Source organism: Hevea brasiliensis, chromosome 7 (assembly GCF_030052815.1).
Source record: "Hevea brasiliensis isolate MT/VB/25A 57/8 chromosome 7, ASM3005281v1, whole genome shotgun sequence".
Lineage (NCBI taxonomy): Eukaryota > Viridiplantae > Streptophyta > Magnoliopsida > Malpighiales > Euphorbiaceae > Hevea > Hevea brasiliensis.
In genome coordinates this window covers 21,334,437-21,347,763 of record NC_079499.1, presented here as the reverse complement: position 1 = coordinate 21,347,763, position 13,327 = coordinate 21,334,437, and the positions used below count along the sequence as shown (strand labels likewise).

General features: G+C 29.8%; 1 protein-coding gene and 1 non-coding gene across 2 annotated transcripts; one reads left to right on the top strand and one right to left on the bottom strand.

The window, feature by feature from the left end:
* Positions 1 to 942: 942 nt before the first annotated feature.
* LOC131181877 (small nucleolar RNA R71) lies at positions 943 to 1,049 on the top strand. Its single transcript, XR_009150352.1, has one exon. It is a non-coding gene; the product is annotated as a small nucleolar RNA R71 (small nucleolar RNA).
* Positions 1,050 to 6,471: 5,422 nt separating this feature from the next.
* LOC110661372 (probable terpene synthase 9) lies at positions 6,472 to 10,975 on the bottom strand. The gene is made up of 7 exons (XM_021819985.2): positions 10,640 to 10,975; positions 10,208 to 10,463; positions 8,578 to 8,959; positions 8,091 to 8,309; positions 7,844 to 7,982; positions 7,471 to 7,719; positions 6,472 to 6,888 (listed from the first exon to the last, which is right to left on the bottom strand). The coding sequence occupies exons 1-7, from the start codon at positions 10,931 to 10,933 to the stop codon at positions 6,595 to 6,597; spliced, it is 1,833 nt and encodes a 610-aa protein (XP_021675677.2). The 5' UTR covers positions 10,934 to 10,975; the 3' UTR covers positions 6,472 to 6,594.
* Positions 10,976 to 13,327: the final 2,352 nt, after the last annotated feature.

Below are 13,327 nucleotides of genomic sequence, written 5' to 3'. Positions count from 1 at the left end.
TTTTTCATTTTTCTTGCTCTCAACTAAATTTTCTTCTTTTGTGCTCTCTTTTTCTTCTTTCTTGTTTTCACACTCTTGACCAACTTTTTTACCACTTCTCAAGGTCATAACCTTACATTGTTCAAGAGGGTTTTGTGGTTGGCTAGGTAGTTTGCCATAGGATTTACTTCCCAATGAGCTTGCTTGTTGTGCCAATTGAGTCTCTAACATACGGTTGTGGGCTTGTAATTGATCCATGGTTTGTCTCATGTGTTGCATTTCTTCCTCCAATTTTCTATTCATCTTGCTTTGTTCAGCAAAAAATTTCTCTATCATGCTTTCCAAGGTTGGCTTCGGTTAATGAGGTGGAAGGGATTGTTGTGCTCTTGCTTGATATCCAGGTTGTCGCTGCCTTGTGGGCTCAAATTGAGGCTGAAACTGAGGCCTATTCTACTGCATATACTACTGGTTATGAGCATAATTTGAGCTTTGACCTTGTTGAGCAAAAGTTGCTTGTGGTCTCCATGTTGAGTTGTTCACATTAGAGTAAAAATTTCTCATAGGTTTCTGTTGATAACCTCTTGCATAAGCAGCTTGTAATCATCACCATAAGAAGAGTAATCAACTCCACAACTTTGGGTTCCATCTGTGTAGGCAACTTGTTGCATAGTTGTAGGAGTTGAGATTGTTGCCTTTGTGCAAAAATCACTAAGAAGCTGAGTTAACTGATCAAATCTTGCATTCATGTAGCTAACTGAGTCAAGTTCATAAATCCCAGCCTTCTTTGGCTCAAGTGCTCTCGGATTTCCCCATAAATAGGTATTATGAGCAATTTTTTCTAATAGATCATAGCATTCTTCACTTGTCATTCTCATGAAATCTCCTCCTGCTTGTGAATCAATTGTGTTTCTTATGGCTGGAGTAACTCTGGTGTAGAAATTCTAAACAATCATCCATTTGGGTATTTCATGATGAGGAAATTGCCTTTCAAGCTCCTTAAATCTCATCCAAGATTCATACAAAGTTTCATCATCCCTTGGTTTAAAAGCTACCATCAAATTCCTCAAATGAGTGGTCTTCCCAGGTGGGAAAAATTGAGATAGAAAAGCTTGAGATAGTTGCTCCCAAGTAGCTATAATAGCTTGTGGAAGTGAGTCATACCACTCTAATGCTGAATCCTGAAGAGAGAATGGGAATAAGGTGACCCGAATCACTTCATCTGAAACTCTAGGTTGCTTTTGTGTGCCACATATCATCAAAATTTTCTTCAAATGAGAATGAGGATTTTCAAGTGAACTACCTCCAAATTATGAATTTTGAACCATTTGAATGAGACCAGTCTTTAACTCAAATTGATTAGCTCCAATGATAGGTCTATTATCTTTCACATCTGCAAATCTAGGAAAAGCATAATCTAACATGGGTTTCTCTGAAGATCATTTTGATTAGCAACTACATTCTGCCTATTTTTCTCATTTCCTCCATTGTTTCCATCAATAGCTCTATTTTGATTCTCCATATTTTCAATTTTCTCCTCTTGGTCAAATCTTTGTTCTTCTTTTTCTGCTTCCTTTCTCCTTTTAGATTCCTTTTTGTTGGCTCGACAAAATTTTTCAATTTCAAGGTTGAACAACAATTGAGTGTCACTTGTGCTTTTCGATCGTCTCATAAATAAGAAAAGTACCTGAAAAACACAAGGAACAACAGTGAAAATAAAAGAAAATAAAAATTCTAATCAACTTAAAACAATTAAAATCCAACTTAAAAACAAACAATTCCCCGGTAACGGTGCCAAAAACTTGATGTTAGCTGTGAAATAGCTTTCGCAAGTGCACGGGTCACAGTAGTATAGTTTTAAAAATAATATCGTTCCCACAGGGAATTGTGCTTAAATTGGAAATAAAAATATAAGCTAATTAGAATGGTAAAATTTAAAGATATTAAAAAAAAAAAGAAATTTAAAATTTAAAATTGGTATTTGAGGAATTTAAGCTAAATCAAATAATTAACTAAATTAATTAAATTATATTGCCAAAATTTAAATTGAAATTGCTAATTATGAAATTAGGAGGAATTAAATCTAAATTCAATAAAAATTAAAGTGATTCTAGAAATATGGTTTTCAATATTGTTTGTATGTGGTTTATCCCCAATTTAGCCAAACACATGAGAATTGCAATTTTGAGGGAAATCAATTCTTAGTTCTTTGAAACCTTTTTCAAGCATTTCAAAGTTGATATTCATCAAATCAAACCCTGTTTTCACGGTATTTCAAACCTGATAAAAACTCAATTAATGCTCTAATTAATTTTTGAAAGTCCCCTTAATCCTCTTAGCTTATCTCTAACACCAAGAAAACTAAGTTTATTGCAAGATTATCTATCCCAAATATTCACTTTTCAGTCCATTTTTCAAGGATTAAAACTTAACTTAATGAGGGCCCATTCATCAAGCAAGGCAACAAGCTCACAAGCAATAAATCAAAATGCAGCAAATCTCATTTAAATTACTAAATCAGTTCAAAAACCACAATACAAAGGAATATTTACAAACCCATCTCTAAAATCTCAAAGATCTACTCACAAATCATGCTTTAAAGACAAACTCAAGTATAGAAATGAAGAAATAATGAAAATCTAAGCTAAGGAACAGAAAAACCCATTAAAATGATGAAGAATCTGTTGCTGGAGTGTTGTAGAAGGAGTCCCTTTTGCTGTAGCAAGACCAGATTTCATGTGCTTCTCTCCTTCGTCTCTCCTTGCAAAATCTCCTTGTTTTTCTCCTTTGGGAAAGAAAGAGAAAAAAAAGTTTTATATGGTTCAGAGGTCTGCCCTAGAATGGGTAAAAAGGTAAAAGATTCTGGAGAAAGTGATGTATTAAATCAGAGGGACGAAAGTGCCATGTCAGCCATTTTCATTAAAACGACACAAGATGAATCAGTTGTGTCGTATCTTGTGTCACAAGTTGTGAAACCTTGTGCCTGAGAAAAACTTCATATCTCAAAATGACACAACCTGTGACACAAGCTGTGTCACAGGTTGTGCAACTTTCGGTTTCTTTAACTCAACTTCAAAATTTTGCAATTCAACTCTAGTTTCTTCCAAATGGCTGCTCTAATCAAAATACACCAAAATTCTCCAAATTTAACCTACAAAACAAATAAATTCTAAAAATTAAGCTAAGAAGTGTAAAAAGGAAAAATTGACTAAATATATGCTAATATCTCTAGTAATAGCTATAAACAAAGGTAAATTATGTACAAAAATTATACCTAAATGATGATATAAAATGCATGCATCAGTTTGGTATGTTTGCTTTGGTTCTTTGTAGTTTACACACTTCTACAGTGCATAACAAATTGGTATCAAAGTATGGGATGATCTTGATGAGTTTGGTTAAAGGTGGAGCTGTTGCAACATATGAAAAGTCGCACATGCAACAATGGTGATAGTTGAGAGTTGAATTAAAGGTGGAGCTCTTGATACAAAATCAAAAAAGTTGATGATGCGAAGATTTTTTGAAGAACGAACCAAGTTACATTCAAGATAAAGATTGGAGAGATTGATGATTTGAAAGGTTCAAGCTCAAGCATGGAGATGTAATGATTGAAGGCACCTAAGAATTTGAAATATGTAATGGTTTATGGAATTTGAGTCAAGGTAGAAATTATTAGAATTATAACTCAAAATCCTAGTGGATTTAGAGTGACCTTTTCCTAATTTGAGTGAGAGAAATATTCCTTAATATGATAGATAAATATTTCATATATAGAGTAGAACTCTTATTTTAGTGTTATTCCTAAATTGAGTGGGACTCCTAATTAGATTAGAATTGAGGGAATTAATACTATAAATAGGAGAATGGTGAAAAATGTTATTTGGCTTTCAGCTCATGGAGTAAGGCTGTTGCCCATTGTAGAGAGGGGCTTTGCTAATTGTTGAGGATATGGCTCTGCCTATTGATGAAGGATACTTACCCATTACAGTGGAGAGAGGTTTAGGCCTAAGGTAGAGTAAGGACATAGAATTCAATAGGAAGGGATTCTTATCCATTGGTAAGAGGGCTCTTGCCCATATAGTTGAAGGCACCCTTTATGGTGTAGTGTTACAATAGTAAATATATTGGGTTATGTATAGAAGAGACTGGGAGACTGAGAGGGATAAACTAATATATTTACTATGAGCAGTTATGTAGTATGGGTTCTCTTGGGTGTAAATGGATTTATGGGTAGTATAGCTTTGAGCTTGTAATTGATGATTTATTATTGCTGATAGTGGAAGATGGCATGCTCGTGAATGTAGCCCTATGTTGAGAGGGTGAACTATGTAAATATTGGTGTTTGGTATGTTTGCTTTGTTTCTTTATAGTTTACATGCTTCTGCAGTGCACAACAAATTGGTATCAGAGCATGGGATGATCTTGGTGAATTTAGTTAAAGGTGAAGGTACTGCGACATGTGAAAATTCACACATGCAACAATGGTGAAGGTTGAGAGTTGAATTTAAGGTGGAGCTGTTGATGCAAAATCAAGAAAGTTGATGATGGAAAGATTTTTTGAAGAAAGAAGTAAGTTACACTTAAGATGAAGATTGAAGAGATTGATGATTTGAAGGGTTTAAGCTCAAGCATAGAGATGTAATAATGGAAGGCACCCAAAAATTTGAGATATGTAATGGTTTATGGATTTTGAGTTAAGGTGGAGATTATTAGAATTATGACTCAAAATCCTAGTGGGATTTAAAGAGACTTTTTCCTAATTTGAGTGAGAGAAATATTCCTTAATATGATAGATAAATATTTCTTATATAGAGTATAACTCTTATTTTAGTGTTATCCTAAATTGAGTGAGACTCCTATTCAGATTAGAATTAAGGAAATTAATACTATAAATAGGAGAATGGTGGAAAAGGTTATTTGGCTTTCAACTCATGGAGTAAGGTTCTCGCCCATTGTAGAAAGGGGCTTTGTTAATTGTTGAGGATATGGCTCTGCTCATTGATGAAGGATACTTACCCATTACAGTGGAGAGAGGCTTCGGCTTATAGTGGAGTAAAGACATAGAATTTAAGAGGAAAGGATTCTTGTCCATTAATAAGAGGTCTCTTACCCATATAGTTGAAGGCACCCTTTGTGGTGTAGTGTTATAATAGTAAATTTATTGAGTTATGTCTAGATGAGACTGAAAAGGACAAACTAATATATTTACTATGAGCAGTTATGTAGCATGGGTTCTTTTGGGTGTAATTGGATTTATGGGTAGTATAGCTTTGAGCTTGTAATTAATGATTTATTATTGTTGATAGTGGAAAATGGCATGCCCATGGATGTAGCCCAATGTTGAGAGAGTGAACCATATAAATATCAATGTTTGGTATGTTTGCTTTGTTTCTTTGCAGTTTACATACTTCCACAGTGCACAACACTTTAGTTCTAAAAACATAATTTATTATTGTTTGCTTGAGAAAGAGAATCAATTAATATAATTGGAGGGAAATTGTAGAAGAAGAGGACTGTAAATGAAGGGAACCTTTGCTTCAAAAACATGAGGGGTCAATATGACATTTCATATTATTGTAACCTATTAATCTACATTAAATGTGAATCAAGTTGATCTCTTATCATTTCCTAAAATAAAATTAAAAAAATTAAGAAATTAAAGTGCTGATGAAGAGAATCTTTTTGATTTTAATAAGGCAGTGGCTGTGACTATACTATTTATTCCCAATATAATTAAGAAGGTATATATACTGCACATTAATTGACTCTCCTCCATCTGCATTCTATTGTTGCATGCCTCATTTCTGTAAAAAAAATTCATCAATTGTGATGGAATCCGCATAAGATCCATCATAATTAATGTTTATAATAAATTGGTTGTACATATAGCAATTGTATTCTAAAGTTTCTCTCAACTTTGCGGTAGTGTTAGAAGGCGTAGACTTTAAAAAAGAAATTGAATTGTTATGGGTTGACACTTCGAGTTATTTTCTATATATTAGATGACGATAATATATAATTAATTCAAAAAATTAGCATTAGTGATGGATTTTAATTTGTCACTAAAATCTTCATTGCTTATAATATTAGAGACAGAATAGCGATAAATCTATAGCTAAATTCATTTACCATCAATTTTATTAACTATGAAATTTTGCTCCATCATTAAATCAACCACTGAAAATTCTGCTTTTCGTAGCAACTAAAATAAAGTGGAAGGTTAAGACATATATTTTTTGGGTGACATTTTTTTCATTTAAAAAAATTAAAATTAATTAGCAATTTACTTAAAAAATAAAATACTTCAATACCTAAATTAATTAACCTTTTATTGAAAAATAAATAAATCACGTGAAAAAAAAGATGTCATTTTAATCGCAGCATTATATTGAATAAGGTGAATCATAAAATAAAATCTTAATTAATGAGCTTTAACTTAATGTAATTGGAGTCATCTCCAAACTTTGAGATTTGAAAATAATTATATAAAAAAGAACCTTGTAATAATTATAATTATTTCATTCAACTGTAGTCCTTTCAAGGATTACATTACTCTTACATCATTAGATATATTTGATAGTTTCTCATTGAAAAATATATTACATTAATTAATTATAATTAGTTTATCGGAATAGATTGAACAATTAATGAAATTAAGCGATCTCTAGTCACTCCAAATGATGTTCCGATGCCATCTCCATATTGAAAGATGCATTGAGCGGTTCGTGCCATGTTTAGTGACATGTTTACAATGGAGTTGGAAAGAAAAGGCTTCATACTCTCTTTGTTAAGTTCTTTCCAAGCATTGCCTATCAAACTCTTTATATGTTCTTTCGCTTCTTCTTCATTTACACCTTCTTCAATCATATAGCACTGGATAGATTTTGTCACATCACCTCTCTTGCTCTCTTCCTATATTAAAAAAACAATATATATCAATTAATTACAATAATTAACAAGGAAAAACTAATAATTTATAATTAGAATTATATATGATCTAAATGTTACCAAATTAAGATTAGAATAATCAATTGCTTGTATCTCATGAACCACATGTGAGCACATGGGTAAATTGGATATCCAAACATTCTAATTTAGATTACATGTCCAAGCCTTAAGTTTGGGAGCAATTATATTTAAACATCATTTTGTTATCCACAAGAAAATGAATTGTCCATAAATTATTTTTCGAATTCTTTTTGTTATCAATCATAGCTTTAGTGGATAAAATTCAAAATTTCCCAAATTGATTTTGAGATTTTGGCTATAATTGCTCTTAATTTTAAAGATTTGGATATGCAGTCCAAAATTATAATGTTTAGAAACAGTTGCCAATTAGTTAAAATATTTGGTCTTTTCTATCAAATAGGCCAATGAAGCACATCTTCTTGTAACTTGTAATTCTTTTCCCATATTTTACTTGTGGATGTAATTATGTGCTGTGTGCCTTATATTTGAGTGTTATAACAATTTTAAATGAAGTAATAATCTTACTGTGAAAGTTCCCAAATCATCGCTAAGTCGAGTGATTAGTGATGACCAATAGATTAGCTTGAATCCATGCTTCAAGCAACCCAATGAATCTTTGGATAAAGTATGCCCTAGTAAAGTAGAAGCATGGACAATAGCCTCATGACCTCCGACAGAGATCCATGCATTTTCTAGGTATTCCTCTAAAGTTGGTACATATCCTCTGGCAAACCACCTTGCTTCTACTAAATATGATCCACAAAGTTTTATCCACTGCATGCCATAGACAAAACAAATAGTTAATTAAAATAACTAATGAAAAGCTAATATTGTTTAATTAAATTGATATTTTAACACAAAATTTTGCTGGAAAACTAAATTAAATTAAATTGCGTACCTCTTCCTTAATATTAGATAGAACATCCAAGCCTTCTTCTTTTAAGACATCAAAAGCCAATTCATTACCAAAATTAAACATAGCAAAATAGCATATCTTCATGTACTCTGGAAGTTTCTGCATAGCCTTAGTGTCCCATCTGTACGTTAATTAGATTGAAGAATAGTAATTACAATTTATCTTTTATGGGGGAAAAAGATTCAAAGAAATATAATAATAATTATTATGTAGACTGTACATGTAATACCTATTTACTGCATCCGTGAAGAGTTCAAGCTCATCTAATGATCCATATATATCATACATATCATCAATGGCACTTAAAATGCATACGAATTTTGTGAGGCCTATCCTGCATTTAGAGAACTGTGGCTCAAATATTATTCCCATTGCCCATAAATAATTCTCCATCAATCGATCTCTTGAGAAATGAAGCTTCTCTCTGAATCCTAATGAAGTCCACCACCTAATATGTCAAGTTCAAAGCAACCTTAGTTTTAAGTATCTCATACAAGCAATTCTATACATGGAATAAGTAGAACGAACGCAGCCTAAACAATGATTATGGTGGGACTCATAAGTCCCACCATAATCAACAAATACATAGGGATCTTAATGGTATTTGCAGGACTTAAAACCGTGACTTTCAATCACTATAGAGCAACTTAATTTACTATATAATGAAGATTCTCCTAATAAAGCAAATTTATTAATTAGAAGTAAATCTTAAATACCTTGCTAGCTCCTTTAGCTCCATCTGATACGCTGCCTGTACCAAATTATAATCCAACTTAGCTAGCTCTAGCAAAGCCAAATTTTTTGTGTTATCCATTTGATAGATATCAATAAAATTGCGAGCCTCAATCCTCGGCATCCTCCAATGTAGAGGAACATCCAATGATAGCTGCACTTGGTTTGCTAGAATATTATTGTTGCTCTGTAAACTCCCCAACCATAGCTTGAGATGCCTAGTACTAAAGTTTTTGGCTTCTTCTATAGCATCTTCTCCTTGCAGTCCAAGGTGTGAAGCATCATACAAACTCAAAAGCCCCTGCACATCTCCTACTAAGTTGTCCTTGAACTTCCCATTTTCGTATCTGAACTTGTCGAATACATCTAGTTGATTAATTTTCACCACGAAATACAGAAAAACAAAAAAATTAAACTTTTTGTCAACAATCAATGGAGAGATGAAAGCAAAACCCATTCCCCAATTAATGTCTACGTTAACAAAATGTCTAAAAATTATTAAGAATACATGTGCCTTTCACAAGTTGCAAATGAAAATGAAAAATGCATGGAGTAGTTTTATTTATTATTTTTTCAAATCTTGTTTACATTTAAAAATTTCCTAAAAAAAATATGTATATCACAAATGTTATGTGAATAATCCAAGTGGATTACATTAAAAAAAAAAATTCTAGGAATAGTCATAGTAAATAAATATGTTTTGCAAGGAGTTTTAGCTTAATAGTATTTGAGTTATTTCTAGAACTGTAAGATCTTAAGTTCAAATTCTAATCGGAGTCAATTATAAAAAAAAAAATGAAAAATGGATTAGCAAGTTATTTACATTAAAAAATGTCCCAAGCCATATAGTAAATGTCCATCACAAATTTGATGTGAATTCAAGCATATGCAAAAGAACTTTCAATTAAGGAAATAAGAAGACTTATGAATTTGTGATAATCCAAAAATTTAGTTAACAACATTTGGAAACTTAATAAAACATGTCTATTGTAAAATTTGTTAATTTTCTTAACCATTTTTACTTTTTTTTATTACATTCTAAATTTCTCACATACATAAAATCTTATTTTCTCAAAAAAAAAAAATGTTATTCTATTAAGATGATAACCGTATTTGGAGTTATCCTAACTAAAATTAATTAAGTAGTATTTATCTTTGCCATTCTCCATATTTTTTTTCATAAGATGAGAATTCTTAAGTGTTTGTTTAGGTTAGGCTATATATAACATTACTAATAATTTCGACATCTAAACAGCCCATTATTTTTTCATATATCTATTCCATTTTTTAAGTTTCCTTTTCTTTTTCCCAATTTTTTAGATCGTCCTCTAGGTTTCATGTTCTTGCTGAACTTTCAGAAAACCCTACAGATAGCTTGTACATCAATTCATATTTGAATTATGAATATTTTTTTTTTTTGTGGAAACAACAACCCTGTAGCCTATTACATAATGCTACATAAAGCTATATAAAGTTCTTAAAATATATATCTGTAATACTGCTATATAAAGCCATCTAATAATTAAAACTATATCATTTATGCAGAGATTTTCATGGGTATCAAAAACCCGAATCAAAAGAAAAGGTGAAGTAATAGATGTATAGTTAATATACCTGAGTTGACTGGGAAAGCATGTTCTCGCAGAAGCCTAAAATGCAAAGAAGTTGTGTAAAGATCTTCATTTATAGAGCCTAATTCATCAACAATAAGGCTCAAGATCCCTTTTATCTCTTCTTGGAAATGATAAGAAACTCCCAATCGCTGCATTGAGTCGATCAACTTCAGTTGAACACAACGGTCTTTAGTGGAAGCTAGTAAGCTTCTAACCTCATGCTTCAATTCCTCCAACCGGGTGCCATGAACATCATACTGCAACACAACACAAAACAAACCTCGAAGTTAGTAACCCACGAGTTTTTGACTCAATGTTTCTAGCTTCTTCTTCAAAACAGTGAATTTACCAGTTTCAATACCAGCTAGAGCAAAAGTAAAAAAAAAAAAAAAAAAAAAAAAAAAAAAAGATTAATTCGGTTAGTATATGATACCGTATAAGAAGTGTTTAAAGAGTCGATGGCATTGCGGTCCCAAATGCTTGGATGATAATATGCAGATCGTCGTCGTTTATTAACTTGCAAAACGTTATTGGATTTGGAAGAAATTGCAAAAGAATTAGGAAATCTAGAGGAATGTGCTGGTTTGTTTATTGTTGGGTTCCTGGGTGGAAGCATGAGCTTCTTAGGGACATTGATAAGAGCAATAGAAGTTGATAGTGCGAAAGAAAAGGGAGACGTAATGGAAGTTGATAGTGCGAAAGAAAAGGGAGACGAAGCTAGCTTCATTTCCAACTTATTTGTAGAAACAATGAAATACGAATCCGTGTTCTGAAATTTATAGGAAAAGAAAATAGAATACTTTTTCTGTAAAAGCCAATTACTTACATAAAAAAAAAAAAGGAATATTTTGGATCAAACCAATGAGATGCCCTGAAGAATACAGCCATTTTAATCTATACTTAACTTAAAAATAGAGTTGAATAATTAATTAATAATTGATTGCCAATTTTATTATTTCGATTGTCAATTTTTTTTTTTACTTTCAACTATTAATTAATAGTATATAATTATTTTAATTACTTTGTTAATTAATCTCATTTTAATTAAAAATTTAAATCGAAAATATTATATTATAAAAATAATTTTAATAACCTCAAACTAAAATATTCGCTTAAATTCATTTATTCATTATGATGAGGTGTAATACATCAAATATAGACTAATACCTTAATTATCAGCAACCCTGGAAGTCAACATATCCATCTTAGCTACAGAAGTCTATATCCATCAAAAATAGACTAATAGCTTAAGTTTGATTGGTATTACAACACGTGATTTTTCAAATAAAGAAAGAAGATAAATTTTATCAAAGAACACGTGATTAGATTGTTTTTTTCCTGAATATTATATTAATAAAATAAATTTGCTTACAAAAAAATAATAAAAAAAGAAGATGGGAGAAGCTTCTAAATAGACAATTCACTTAAGCAAATTAATTAAGAAATACATGTTTCTTAATTACATGTTTTATTTAAAACATGTTTTAAATACATGCTTTATTTAAAAAATAATTACATGTTTTATTTAAAACATTTTTTAAATACATGCTTTTGTTTAAAACATGTTTTATTTAAAAAATACATGTTTCTTAATTACATGTTTTATTTAAAACATGTTTTAAATACATGCTTTATTTAAAACATGTTTTATTTAAAAAATACATGTTTTATTTAAAAAATAATTACATGTTTTATTTAAAACATGTTTTAAATACATGCTTTGTTTAAAACATGTTTTATTTAAAAAATACATGTTTCTTAATTACATGTTTTATTTAAAACATGTTTTAAATACATGCTTTATTTAAAACATGTTTTATTTAAAAAATAATTACATGTTTTATTTAAAACATGTTTTAAATGCATGCTTTATTTAAAACATGTTTTATTTAAAAAATAAAAGGAGACTTGTGATATGCTTAACCAAATATTTTAGTCAACAACAATACATGGAAGCTTCATCACTGCTTGTGATAAAACACGTTTCTATTTATAAAATTTATCAACGAATAAAAATATGTTTAATATAATTACAAAATTATTAATATTTATTTTTTTATTTAAATAGATCCCAAAATAAAATCTTCACGTTAATTAGAAAAAAAAAATCCTTAATAACATAATCATTTTGTTTTTTTACCTTTTCATCGTCATAATCGAAAGGAAAAAAAACTGCTCCTTTTTGTTTTATTTGAAAACTATATTTTTTTTAATTGGAAATTATTCTTTAAGGTATTTTTTACAACATAATTAAACCTTAAATTCTTATAATTTATTAAAACGAAACTTTTTTTTTTAAGGATTAAAGCGCTTAAATCTAAAATGATTTCAAAATTTTAGAGTTGAGTTGAAGCTGGTTCATTTTATTTAATGATAACCATGGCTAAAATAATATGATTATAGAAATGATAACCTGGTTCATTTTATTTAATGGATTAACTTGGATTGTTGATTAAATTTTTATATAATAAGGATCAAAATATTAATTTTTAAAAAAAGTAATTTTACTTATTTTAAATTAAAATTTAAAATGATTGGATCAAATTAATTAAATCAATCATATGTATCTTTATAAAAACTATTATTAACCCGTAATTTATTCTTTTTATGTGTAATCTTCTGTTAATTGAACCAGGGTCTGTACCGTGGCAGGGTACTTTTTCTTTTCTTGAATACAATTCGTTCATTTTTCACGTTTGAAAATTTTAGATGTTATTAGAATTTAATCAGATTTTATTTTTTTAAAAATTTATTTTAAAAAATGAATCCATATTAATAATATTATAATTTTATAAAAAAATTTATTTGAATTATATTATTTGAGATAAATCAAAATTAAAAAATTGTTATTTTTCTTATTTATAAAACATAATATAATTTAAATAGGATATCTTGAGTTTATAACAGGAAATTTCGTTAAATAAGTTACATATTTTTAATTTTGATTTATCTCAAATAATATAATTCAAATAAAATTTTTTATAAAATTGTTTAAATTAAAATTTTTCATGGAATAGAGAATGGAAGGGCATTTGTAGCAAACAACAATATAGCATTAAAAGAAGTCCATATTCACCATATCCGACTAAATTTTTTTGGGACGGGATTAAATAATATATAT